General features: G+C 36.2%; 1 protein-coding gene across 5 annotated transcripts in view; it reads left to right on the top strand.

Annotated features, from left to right (window-relative positions):
- The window catches only part of LOC144975127 (uncharacterized), a 47599-nt gene extending 43995 nt beyond the window's left edge, over positions 1–3604 (top strand). For all 5 annotated transcript variants that reach the window (XM_078918899.1, XM_078918896.1, XM_078918898.1 and 2 more), the window contains 2 exons: positions 278–355; positions 648–3604. In XM_078918899.1, coding sequence (XP_078775025.1) covers positions 278–355; positions 648–727 — 158 coding nt within the window. In that variant the 3' untranslated portion in view covers positions 728–3604. The remainder of the gene's footprint in view (positions 1–277; positions 356–647) is intronic.
- Positions 3605–13957: the final 10353 nt, after the last annotated feature.

Here is a 13957-nt window from a genome sequence, read left to right as displayed (position 1 = left end):
GTATGAATTTGATTGTATTTACCCCCCCCCCCCCCCCCCGATGAAAATGATAGGATTATAATATTTAAAGATGAAAGATCATTTCAATATTTAATGTAAATATTGCTACTTGAAGCTCCAAGAAATAAACATTGTTATTTAGATGTAAAAATCCTTAACTTTAATTGAATGACGAAAAATCAAACTTTTAATTGACTTCACTCAAAAGTTGTTCAACAAAAGATTACATGTATAAAGATGTTCAGTGACAGATTCTCATTTGGATATTGCCTTTCAGTGAATGCTTTTAGACCAGGCATCAAGAGACCAGTCGACCCTTGTGCCAACAAAGAACTACTCAATCAATCCAATAAAGGTAAGAACTATTCTCTTTACCAAATGCAACAACTTTCCCTCTTTTGAAATTAAATGAAACGAATTTATCAAATAATTGTAAATTTTGGCCCGTCTCCAAGGAGGATACAGTGGAATCCATATGAAGTAGAAAAATTTATTGTCTAGACAATAGAAAATGAGTTCAACACTTGATTCATAAATTTTTAGTTGATCGACTTATCATCATATTCCTTGAATGGGCACCGTTCATTGAACGGACAGCTATGTTTGTTATTATATAATCTTTACTTTCTTTGTTTTTTTCTTTCCAGCTAAGAAACCAAAGAAAGGTTTGGCAACTGCAAAGCAGCGTCTCGGAAAATTGTTAAAGATAAAGAAGATGGTGTTTTGAAATGCTGGATTGATATGAAATCTTTTTTAAAAAATTCCTAGATTTTATTGTGAATTGTAAATAGTACATTTTATTTATATAAAATGTTACATTAATTGTACTGTATATATATATATAAATATGATATTACAATTTTTGTTGATTGTAAGAATTATGAATGCCATTTCATTGTCAATTTCTCTGCGCTATTAAAAAAAAAAATTTCTGGGAAACGAAGATTGTCTTAAAATTGAAATTTTTATTGTAAATTGCAAATCCACTCACTGTCTTTTATGGGAATACTAACAGGTCATACATTCCCAAAACACCTCTTTTCATTTCGGCCACAAATTATTAAAATTTCCAAAACTGGACGAATTGAGAAGACCCTCAATATGTCAAAATTCTTGAATAATTCTCTCCACCTCCGTGCTATCTGTCCACTGACTCCTCTCTCCCAAAAGATTTGTGCCCCTTTGTCTCAAAACTGTATTACGGCAAGATTATCCAAATTCTAAAAGGTCAAATTAAATCCAAACTGATCAAAAAAATATGAAATGTTGGTTTTTATCACTCTAAAATACAAGAATCATTCTCCTCAATAAAACATATAAACGCAACCCAAGTCGGATATTGTTTGATAATAAATTCAATTTTCAGCATCTTTGTCATCCATAAATAATATTGTTCGGATGCAAAAGGTTACAATTTTCAAACGCTCATTACCAAGTGGGTTAATGTGATTTATTGTAGGTCAGGGAAGTCAACTCATGCAGTTTGGTTTATCCACTTTATATCTGTTTTCCCCTTCCATGTGGCTTTCTGGGTGGGGTTCCTGACCTCCCATAGTGGGCAAGGAGGTACTTACTGTGTCTTCTATCCCCCTATATCTGTTTTCCAATTTGCTTTCTATCTTTGTCTTGGAATGAGTTTTCTTGGTTTTGTCCTGGCCCTGGCTGGGAGGGAAATAGTCTATAGTTAGTTTTGGGAGATGATATTTTTTTTCCTTGTAAATCGTCTCTCTGGAATGTATTATGTATTATTTTTCTTTTACATGAATAATGATTTGTAGACATTTCATTTGAGTGTGTTCCTCTTTGTGAGGACATGTGCTTGTGTTTGGATGAGACTTTTAGGTGATCTCAAACTAAGTACACTGATAGTATGCTCTTGGAATCTACATCTGTTCCATATTTGAACCATTCCCCTTTGGCTTACGTTTTCTCGTGTGCGTTTGATTGTAATGTATAATTTTTTGACTTTTCTATTGACTTCCTTTTTACAGGTGCTGAAATGACCTAAATGTGTTGTAAGCGCCATAAAACAAAACCAAAAACAAACAAAAACAGCCTCCCTCAAATACGGTACCAATGTTCGTTTTTGTGTCCCTCCATTAAAAGTGTTGAAAGAAGCCCAGTTAAACTGCTAACAAATGAATTATTGTGATTCGATGTGCTGTTTTAAGCATTCCCCTTTTAAATTTACCCTTTCTTTCATGTTTTATTTGGTTTTTCCTAATACCATTCTGAACAAATTGCAAAAGTTTCTCAAAGAAGACTGTGTACTTAATTATGATGAATACTCGATACGGTTGTGCTTTACATTAGGCTTGTGGGAGATGTTGATATATTATATTAAATATGCCACTTTCTGTCTGCAAAATTTCAATTAAAAATTTTAATTTTTTTTTTTTTTTTGCTTGTTTGATTTTTTTTTTTATCATGTCGTAGTCAAATTTGTAGGTAAATTTTTTATTAATTATTGTTTTATTTTTTTAATGGGAGCAGGAATGTACTTAAACTGGGTAGTCATAAACCCAATTGCTAAATTAATCATGAAGGTTCAGTGTGTTTTTAATGTAGGTCACCGTGTTGGGTTTTTCATTCTTTTACATCATAAATAGTAATTAATAAATATAGCATATAATATAGCACCTTACCCCAAATAAACAGACTCTAGTCGCTTATGAAGACCATTTTAAAAGGCAATTGATGCATTAACATTAAGGACCAATGATTTATACTGCTTTTATTATTATTCTATTTCAGTTTAACACGAACTTTCTTTTACAGAGCTGCTAAAATTTGTAGTTTCCAAGGGAAAAAAGTCATTATAGATTTACAAATCAATGATTTGCTATCACCATGATCCACAAATGCACCAAAGTCCTGAATATAGGATCTAAGGAACTAAATTTTCCTTTTCAAAAAGATTTCATCGAGTCAAAAGGCGAATATAGCTCTGTAGCTGGGGTCAAAAGTTCGTATTTCTACTAATTTTTCGTAGTCCTAGGCAGGTCTGATTTGATTATTTATGCGTAGACTTTGGGTTGAGATAAAAGTCTTACTGAACCTGAACACTTAGCCAGACACAAAAGATGTGGGACAAAATTAGTTGAGGACTGAAACCACTTTTCATAATAGTTATTGTGTGTGTTGCATCATACCTTATAGGGTCTCCACTATCGTAGTAGAATGCAATACACTCTAGCACGGTTTCCTCAAATCTCTTGATAAAGATCTGAAACAAGTGTGTATGAAAGGTGCCAGACAAGGCAAGAAAGAAACATACAAGAAAAAAAAAAAACATCCCAAAAATATCAGTCTAACCTCGACTGGGGATTGATTCTCAGACCTTCAGATTACTGGTCAAACGTGTGCTACCATTACACCATTCCCATTACAAATCTCTTGGGACATGCAAAAAAAACTTGAGGGAAGCGTATACAAAGAATAATAAGGAAAAAATCTGGGATATTCAAATTAGTTTGATGAAACTGTATTCGAATGTATGTACTGTACTGTTCTGTATCATAGAAGCCAACTGGCCCAATAAAATCGCAATTGTTCTGATTTGGCAATCTGGAGATCAAGAAAAATGTAAGATTAAAAAAAAAAAGGAATAAAGAAATAGACTGATTATATGTAAAGAACTATCAGAATAAAAAAAAATATGGACTTTTATGAATTTTGGACAACTATTCTTCATGTGTATTTTTTTTTCAGCTGTCAAGGGCAATTATGATTGAAAAAATATACATATTTATATTATTTTTGATATTACCATGATTTCCACCATGCTTTGCCGTATTGCACATTTTTTTTCTCAGCTATTGCCAGAGAGCTCTTCTTAATGGGTTACTGTAAGCTATGTAAATGTATCTGATTTTATAATATATTGTTATTATGTGGAATTTATTTCCATTTCACACTACGTGAAAAGATAAGCTTCAGTCTGCAGCAACGTTTCGTCAAACTTTCCTGGTCCTGTTATTCGTTTTCAAATTGGCCAGTACCATAATGTAAATCTTCTAGTTACAGTAATAATTTCGGTTTACTGTTCCGTGTCCTTCACTATACAGCAATTTACAGCAATTTAATGATGGGTTCGATATTCTCACATTGACATTAAAATGCTTTTTTATACCATAAATTATGTCCTTATCTACTGAATTTGATTGGAAGGTTCAATTTAATATACGAAAACAGATAACATGTGGACTTTTTGGGTTTCCCCTTTATCAACAAAACATGATGAATGAATGAAACATCAAAGATTGATTCATCTTTTGCATTTCATTCATCGTGTTTTATTCATAAATGGGAAACCCAAAATGTCCACATATTATTTGTTTTTGTATATTAAATTGAACCTTCCATTCAATTTCCTATCGTTATTTATTTCTTTGAGCTTCAAGCAGCAATATTTTCATTATCTGTATCTACTGAAAAATGATTAATTAAAAAAAAAAAATTTTTTAAATTCCCTTTTTCCATCCCCATGGGGAAATTTGTCTTTAGGGTCTATTCCAAGGGAAAACTGGAATAACTCAGGCGTCAGCTGCAGTGCATCGCCACAAAGTAAGCTAGGGGGAGGTGATTTGCTCAAGGCCACACAATGCAGTGGGCGATCAAACTCAGTACTTTTTTTAGTACAAAGCAAAGACCATACTGCTGTGCCACCTTGTCCCTAAATGAGATAGAATTGGCACAACTTTAGGGAATAAATCTCTGAAGGGACCCACACTTGAGTGGTCATTTCCATCAGTTTGATACAGTCGTTGGAACCCTTGCATTTTTCAGTTTGTGTTCAACAAACCTATAATTTTGACTTGTAAAAGATGTTTGGAATTTTAATGAAAAATAAATAATGAAAGTTAAGTTTTAAATGTGTAAATTATTTTGATACAATGCAAATATGTACATGGCTGTAAAATAAGGTTTTGTGCTCCTGTATATAATCTTATCATTTTATTTTTAATGAAAATATCATGTGCGCAAGCTTGATAGAAGGTCAGATTATTTATCGGTGTGTTGATTTTTTTTCCCCAAAGGCAGCAATAAGATTTGAAATCGGATTAAAAGAATTTTATGAGTGATGAAAATGACTTCACAATTGTTTGTCTTCATTATTTTTTTTCATTTCTTGAGGTTCATCCTTGTATCATTTGCGTCTTAATTCTCTCCATCATCATATGAATGGGAATTTGGAAAAATTTGTTTCAATCATGTTGAACTTAAGAAAGAGTTAAGAAGACAGATCAGTATCAAAATATATAAAATAATATTTTGCATCGCTGGGTCTCCATTTATTTTTAGCGCAAACTTTCCAGTGTTGGCTTCTGGGTGGGGTTCCTGACCTCCCATAGTGGGCAGGGGGCTACATACTGTGTCTTCTATCCCCTTAAATCTGTTTTCCAACATGCTTTCTGTCTTTGTCTTGGAATGAGGTTACTTGGTTTTGTCTTGGTCCTGGCTGGGAGGGAAACAGTTAATGAGTCAGAACGGTTTTACGGCACTTGCAACACATTTAGGTCATATCAGCGCCAGTAAAAAGGAAGAAAATGGGAAAGTAAAAAGTTCTAGAAATACAATTAAAACATAATCCAACAAAGAGGAATACAGTCAAATGCTTATATTATACATTTAAAATAACAAATATAATAATACAAAACAGAGAGATGATTTACAAGGAAAAAAAATATCATCTCCCAAAACAATAACTATGCATTTGACTGTTTCCCCTCCCAGCTCGGCCTCTGGCCAGGACAAAACCAATTAATCTCATTCCAAGACGACAGAAAGCATGTTGGAAAACAGATATAAATTGGATAAAAGACACAGTATGTACCCCCCTGCCCCCTATGGGAGGTCAGGAACCCCACCCAGAGGTGTGGAGCGGGCACTTATATCAATGAGATCAGATCTCACTCTCCCTCCCTCCCTCCTCTCTCTCTCTCAGCCAGGCACTGGGTGGGGTTCTTAACCTCTCATAGTGGGCAGGGAGGTCACTTGACTGTTGTCTTCTACTTCTATAGAGCTATATCTGTTTTCCAACTTGCTTTCTGTCTTTGTCTTGGAATGAGATTACTCGGGTTTTGTCCTCTTCCTGGATGGGGTCCTTGGCTGCATAATATAGTAATAGTTTTGGGAGATATATATTTTTTTTCCTTGTAAATCACCACTATTTTTATATATTTGTTGTTTTGAATGTGGCCTATAATGTAAGCATTTGAGTGTGTTCCTCTTCGTGGGATCCTGTGCTTGTGTCTGGATGAGACTTTTTAGGTGATCTCAAACTAAGTGCATTGATAATACGTTCTTGGAATCCACATCTGTTCCCTATTTGTAAAATTCCTCTTTGTCTTACTTTTCTTGTGTGCTTTTAATTGTAATCTATAAAAAAATTGTTTACTAACCCATTTTCTTCCTTTTTTCCGTCCCTGAAATGACCTACAGTAAATGTGTTGCAAGCACCGTAAAACCTTTTAAAAACAAACAAAAAAGTAAAACCAAAAACAATCAGCAAGGATCCCGAGTTTGGCTCTCGGACACTGTGGTATTTTTATTCTCTGTTTTCATCTGGCACTTCTCCATACCCAATATTTCTTATCATTAGAAAGAGAAAAAAATCTTCACTCTACACTCTTGTGCAGCTATGTGGTCTTGTGGTATAACGCTCACTTTTGGATCGGAAGGTCCTGGATTGAGCCTTGCTCGGCGCATAGTTGAGTCCTTGGAAAACGCTCTTTACTCGCATTCTCTCACTGTACTCAGGTGTAAAACGAGTACCTGGCCGTTAACAGCGTTATCTCTAAAAAAAAAATTAATATCGCGTCAGCCTCATTTTACTTGTTGCTGTTGGTCAGAGACCCCGTGTACATCGCTATGAGCATGTTAAGTGGATATTGCGCTATATATAAAAGCTCAAGTATCCAAGATCTTAATTAGACTCTTTGCTTGTGAGTGGCGTGATTTACTAGCTGGGCTATGGAAATACCTCTTGTATCGATAAATTATGAATGAAATTGTTCTTGTTTGTATTTAGGGTCATAAGGTCACTTGCAGTTGCAGGTAATTTCAGGGCCAGTTAAATGAAATTGTTTTTATGTTTTTAAGGGTTTTACAGCGCTTGCAACACATTAAGGTCATATCAGCGCCAGTAAAAAGGAAGAAAATGGGATAGTAACAAGTACTAGAATTACAATTTAAGTACCCTATAGAAAGTAAGACAAAGGGGAACTGGGGACAAACAGGGATCAGATGTAGAATCCAAAAGCATACCATCAATATACTTAGTTTGAGATCACCTAAAAGTCTGTTTTTGTTTTTTTAAGGGTTTTACGGCGCTTGCAACACATTTAGGTTATATCAGCGCCAGTAAAAAGGAAGAAAATGGGATAGTCGAAAGTTCTAGAATTACAATTAAAGAACCCACGAGAGAGTAAGACAAAGGGGAATTGGAAACAAAAAGGGATCAGATGTAGATTCCAAGAGCATACCATCAATGTACTTAGTTTGAGATCACCTATAAGTCTCACCAAGACACAAGTACAAGATCCAACAAAGAGGAATACACTCAAATGCTTACATTATAAATTCATTATAACAAATACAATAATACATAACAGAGATGATTTACAAGGAAAAAAAAGATCATCTCCCAAAACAATAACTATGCATTTGACTGTTTCCCTCCCAGTCAGGACTCAGGCCAGGGCCAGGACAAAACCAAGTCATCTCATTCCAAGACAAAGACAGAAAGCATGTTGGAAAATAGATATAAGGGGATAGAAGACACAGTATGTGCCTCCCTGCCCACTATGGCAGGTAGGAACCCCACCCAGAATTAAAAGAAAGATGATTGGGGAAAAGTTGTAGATCTGAAGTTAAAAGCACAGAAGAAAAAGTCAGACAAAAGGGGCTGGTTCAAATCGGGAACAGGGAATCCACGACAAGTCCATCGATCTGCCTATTTTGATATTTCCTGTAAGTCCAATTCATTCATGCAAAAGCAAAGGATCTCCCAATAAAGGATGCCCTCAAATGTTTACAAAGTACAATATATTCAAAACAAAAACCTAGAATAGTATATAACAAATATGATTTACAAGAGAAAAAATATTACCTCTCAAAAATTATACATTTGATTGCTTTCCTCTCAGTCAAGGATCCCCACCCAGGACCTGGAAATAAAAGAACAAAGACGGAGAGCAACATAGAAAAGGAAATCATATATAGAGACCAAATGTGTACTCTCCACCTACCATCAGGGGTCAGAAGACCACTCAGTAGTTAAATGAAATGCAGAGATTCAGAATATGACTGCTTAAACTGTGATCACATCATGTTGCTTGGTGGGTCAGCAGTATGATGTCCTGTCTTGTCACAAATGTCAAGCAATGCTAAACATGATCAGTGACCAGATGGGTATGGAAAATCCTTGTACCGACGTTAAGCCTTTGAGTAAATTACTTAACACACATTTCACCACTCGACTCAGATGTGAATGAGAGTTAGTATAAAAAGGAAAGGCAATAAAGACTATCAGATTGAAATAATATGGTTTCATATTCTTCTTCTTATTCCATTAAGGCCAAAGCTTCAGGCTGAAGGTCGTCTTTTCAGTAACAGGGGCTTTAGAGGGAAGCAGGGAGCGATTTTTTGAAGTCATCAGTCGAAAAGGCTTGTTTACAAGTGGTAGGTAGGGAGTTCCAAAGTCGGATGGAGGAGGGGAAGAACGAGTAAAGATAATGATTTGTTCTTGAGTGGGGGATTTCAAAATATTATGGCCTGCTGGGGAAGTAAATGAGACACTGTGAAGTAGTGCGGAGCGGTCCCAAGCATGTTTAGGACCGCCGGTTCTACGGTCCCTGGGAAATGAGAACCGCAAGGACCGGTTCCAAGAACTGGTTCTTTTTCGACATTGGCCATTCACAAGGCTCGTGGGACCGTCAAAGAACTGGTTCTTTATCGACATTGGCCAATCACAAGGCGTCATTGTGACCGTCAAACGATAGGAACCGGTCCTGCAGTAGATGGTTGTCGAACCGCTAAGTGTAAGTGAGAGCGGAGAAGGCGTGTTGCCTCAAAACATGAAAATAGTGCTATAACACTATCCATTAAGCCTGTGTTTGTGTGTGTGTGTGTGTGTGTGTGTGTCTGCAAAGATTTATGGAGCGGGTTGAGTCAATGTTAGGGAGTGAAAGGAAAAGGGATTGTTAATATTTTGTGTCTGTGACATGCTGGACCAAAAGTATGGGAAGTGGGAAGAGTTTGTTTTGATTTTTTAAATTATTTTTTGGAGGGGGGGGGGGGGTGGTTGGGATTGTTGTCTCCATTCCTTTTTTCTATTTTCGTGCGGCTATGTGGTCTTGTGGTATGACACACGCTTTCGGATCGGAAGGTCCTGGGTTCGAGCCTCGCTCGGCACCTAGTTTAGTCCTTGAAAGACTCTTTACTGACATCCTATAACCGTACTCAGGTGTAAAATGAGTACCTGGTCGTCAACATTGTTGTCTCTGTCAGAAAAAATTGTAACATCGCCTAACAGGCGTCATGTCTCATTCTACATGTTTCGTGTTGCTATTAGTCAGGGACCCGTTGTAAAGCGCTTTGAGCACATTTAGTGGATATTGCACTATATAAAAGCTCACATTTTTTGTTGTTTTTTTTAATAAAAAAAAAATTTCTATCTTTGGATAGGACGCTGTCTATCCCAAAGTACTTTTCGCCAGATCTAACAAACCCAGCTACCCATTCACTGCTGAATAGACAGAGAACAGAAGAAAATAAAGCTCGACTGCACCCGGGATCAATCTCTGGCCCCTTGCGTGTAAAGATAGTGCTCTATCAACGGAGCTATCGGGCCCCCCAAATAATCTAATGGTGGTTTTTAAAAATACAGACGTTATAATTGTTATTTTTGAAGAAAGCTATAGTATGTGAAACTTGTATCATTTGATTAGTTAAAAAACACTAAACGAAATAAAAATATTATTGTATCATCAAATGACAAAAGAAAAAAATCGGACCAGCTAGGTTCGAAACACACACACGAACACACACATACACACATCTTATAGTAGTCACATTCATTTCAAAGAATAACCCATTAGAGAAGAGGGGTGATGTCGTCAAAATAGATCATTGTCATTGCGATCATTAGTGTGTAGTAAATTAGGAAATTTACCCCAAGTAATGGAATCGTCCAAGGCGTCTCACCACACACTCAAGAGGGCGTATGTGCAAGAGGGGGTTGGTGCGATTAATTAAGTGGGATGGGTGGTTAGGCGAACGACCTAGGCAAAAGAACTGAGAAAAGGACTGAGAAAAGGCAGTAAAGAAACTAGAATCGCTGGGACCGTTCAAATAGAAAGATAAGAAGTGAGGACCGCCAACGGTTCTTCACCTTGGGACCAGTCCTCCGGTCCCAGCTAAGGAACCATGGGACCGGTTCTTGGGACTGGTCCTCAGCGCGACACTACTGTGAAGTACATTGAACATGGTAAATCCGTGGAAATGTGCTATATAAATGTCTTTTTATTTTTATTTATACTTATTTACTTCATTCTTAAATCAGATACAATTGCACATTCACAGTGGAGTTTAAAAAAACCCCAATTCAGTAAATTACATATAAATTATATTCTTTGTAATTACATATAAATTATATTCTTTGTGATACTTTTCAAATATAAAAATATAAGTGTAAAGGTGGTAAAAGATTATTATCAAAATTCTAGTGGTCTCTTTGTGCACACAAATAAACGCATTCACACAAGCCTGTTTCACAAATACACAGTAAAATATATACACACACTCACACAGATACACAGTCAGATAATTATATATACAGTTAATCACACATTAGTTAATCGCACACTCCGCTTATAGGGTACGCTACACATTCCCGAAAAACGGATTTTTTTCTAAATAATCGCTCCGCTTAACCGCACACTATCTTCGCTTAATCACTACAGCTTGATTAAAGTGACAACCAACAGACATATGAGATCAACAATGTTATTCCCATTCCACACAACTTTTTGACCAAAGCATTCAATCAATTCGTAACAATGGACAACAATATACCCATCAGCAGTGAACTGACATCTCAGGAACCACTGGACTCCACTCAGCCACACAAAACACAATGTCTAGATAATGAAGATGAGGATGAGTCATCGGAATGTGACACATGATCCCTGAATTTTGACATGGTAGACAAACTACACCATTTCATCCGAGAAGAACGCTTGAAAGATGATTTACATTGGCCAGATTGGAGACAAAGGCTTATGTTTTTGTTTTTTTGTGCTTGCAACAAATTTAGGTTATATCAGCAAAATAGGATAGTCAAATTATCAGAATTACAATTAAAGCACCCAAGAAAAGGTAAGACAAAGGGGAACTGGGAACAAATAGGGATCAGATGTAGATTCCAAGAGCATACCATCAATGTACTTAGTTTGAGACCACCTTTAAGTCTCATCCAAAAACAAGCACAAGATCCAACAAAGAGGAATACACTCAAATGCTTACATTATACATTTTAAATAACAAATAGAATAATACAAAACAGAGAGATGATTTACAAGGGAAAAAAATCATCTCCCAAAACAATTACTATACATTTGACCGTTTCCCTCCCAGCCAGGACTCCGGCCAGGGCCAGGACATTACCAAGTAATCTCATTCCAAGACAAAGACAGAAAGCAAATTGGAAAACAGATATAAGGGGATAGAAGACACAGTATGTACCTCCCTGCCCACTATGAGAGGTCAGGAACCCCACCCAGGACAAAGGTTTATCAACTTGCACAGAATAGAAAGCAATCAACACTTCACAATTACTGTTATAACAAACAATAATGTCACATTTTGTTGTCGATAAAACATGAAAAAGAAAAGATTAAAAAAATTTTTAAAAGAAGAACATTTTTTAAAACAAACAGCCCAAATAAATAAATAAAAAACAAACATTCTAATGAGGTCATGTCTAGAATGCGATGTCCCCAAGCCCATAGAAAACTCTGAAGTGAAGGTCCTACATGAATGGCACGTAAAAGCTGGTGCTTAGATGTTATTTTTATTTATTTCTCCACTTAATCACACACTCTGCTTAATCGATACACTAATCTGAACTCCCGAGGGTGTGCGATTAAGCGGAGTGAACTGTATATACATATATAATAATAAAAGACTGAACTGAAGATTGGTGGAAGACATTTAAAACATGGCATAATTCGTCATGAATAATGGATGGCTATTAATCATTAAATGTGTGCAATTTCTATGTTTATATATATATATATATATATATATATATATATATATATATATATATATATATATATATATATATATATATATATATATATATATATATATATATACTGCGTAGACTGTGTTAGACTTGCGTCCGATCCAAAGGGTATCAAGAAATTGTTATTGCTCTTTAAACAAGAGATGAAGTGAATAGAAAAGTGCCAGAAGACAATAGAGGATACAAAATTTTTTGGCGGGTGATGGTTTTTTTTTTTTGTTTGTTTGTTGCTTTAGGTCTCTTCCAACACAATTGAGGTTATATGAGAGACCGCTGAAACAAAAAAACAAGCAATCTAACAAAAATAGTACAAATGTAAATCAAAATCATAACCTAAAAATATCATAAGCTAAATTACAAATAACCAAGAACAAACAGGCAGAAGATTTACAGAAAAAAAAATATCCCCTGTCAAAAATACAATCACAAACCAAAGAAGCAGGATAGGCTAGTAAAGAGAAGAAGAAACGACATCACTATCGGATCGTACACCCATGCGAACATCATAGGTATATGATTCAAGGGTGATGCTCCCATCCAACCACCCGCGCGGGTGATGGGGTTTGAACCCGCGACCTTATTGGTACGACAACTCCGTGGTGAGGGCGTGACTCTACCGTATGAGCTATCCATGAACCCAAAAAAATTTGTATCAAACTCAGGTCATTCATTACTAGATCCCTCTCTCACCGACTACTGGAGGTAGTGGGTACAACACACACAACCACAGCGAAGTTAGTAGGCCAGCAGTTAAGCTTAATAGCCAATATTCTCAACACAAACATATAACATAGAAACAATTGAGACATTGAGTATGCTCCGGTATATGGGGTGAATTTTTAATTCAGAAAAGTGAGTGGAGCAGGCACTTATGTTGGTAACAACAAGAGATGAAGTGAATAGAAAAGTGCCAGAAGACAATAGAGAATAAAATTTTTTTTCGGCGGTTGATGGGGTATTGCTCTTTCACATTGGAGAGAGAAAGAGAGAGAGAGAGAGAGAGAGAGAGCGAGAGAGAGAGAGAGAGAGAGGAGAGAGAGAGAGAGAGAGGGATGGGGGGGGGGGGGGGGGAGAGGGGAGGAGGAGGAGGAAATCCCCACTCATGCATTTTCATATTTTGTGTTTTTTTGTTTTTTTTTAAAAGGGTTTTACGGCGCTTGCAACACATTAAGGTCATATCAGCGCCAGTAAAAAGGAAGAAAATAGGTAGTTATAAGTTCTAGAATTACAATTAAAGCATCCAAGAATAAGGCAGACAAAGGGGAATTGGTTCAAATAGGAAACAGATGTAGATTCCAAGAGCACAATATCAAAGTACCTACTTAGTTTGAGATCACCTAAAAGTCTCATTCAGACACAAGCACAGGTCCACACTTAGAGGGATACACTCAAATGTTTTACAAATCATATATAATATAAAGAAAACATAATACAGTGTATAACAGAGAGATGATTTACAAGGAAAAAAAATCATCTCCCAAAACAAACTATACATTTGACTGTTTCAATCTCAGCCAGGACCAAACCAAGTAATCTCATTCCAAGACAAAGACAGAAAGCATGTTGGAAAACAGATATAGGGGGATAGAAGACACAGTAAGTACCTCCCTGCCCACTATGGGAGGTCAGGATCCCCACCCAGTT

The sequence above is a fragment of the Berghia stephanieae genome, chromosome 6 (genome assembly GCF_034508935.2).
Source record: "Berghia stephanieae isolate SIO BIC M18660-M18661 chromosome 6, UCSD_Bste_1.3, whole genome shotgun sequence".
In the NCBI taxonomy this organism is placed as follows: Eukaryota; Metazoa; Mollusca; class Gastropoda; order Nudibranchia; family Aeolidiidae; genus Berghia; species Berghia stephanieae.
The sequence above is the reverse complement of the archived record's forward strand: the minus strand, read 5'-3'. Positions and strand labels throughout refer to the sequence as shown.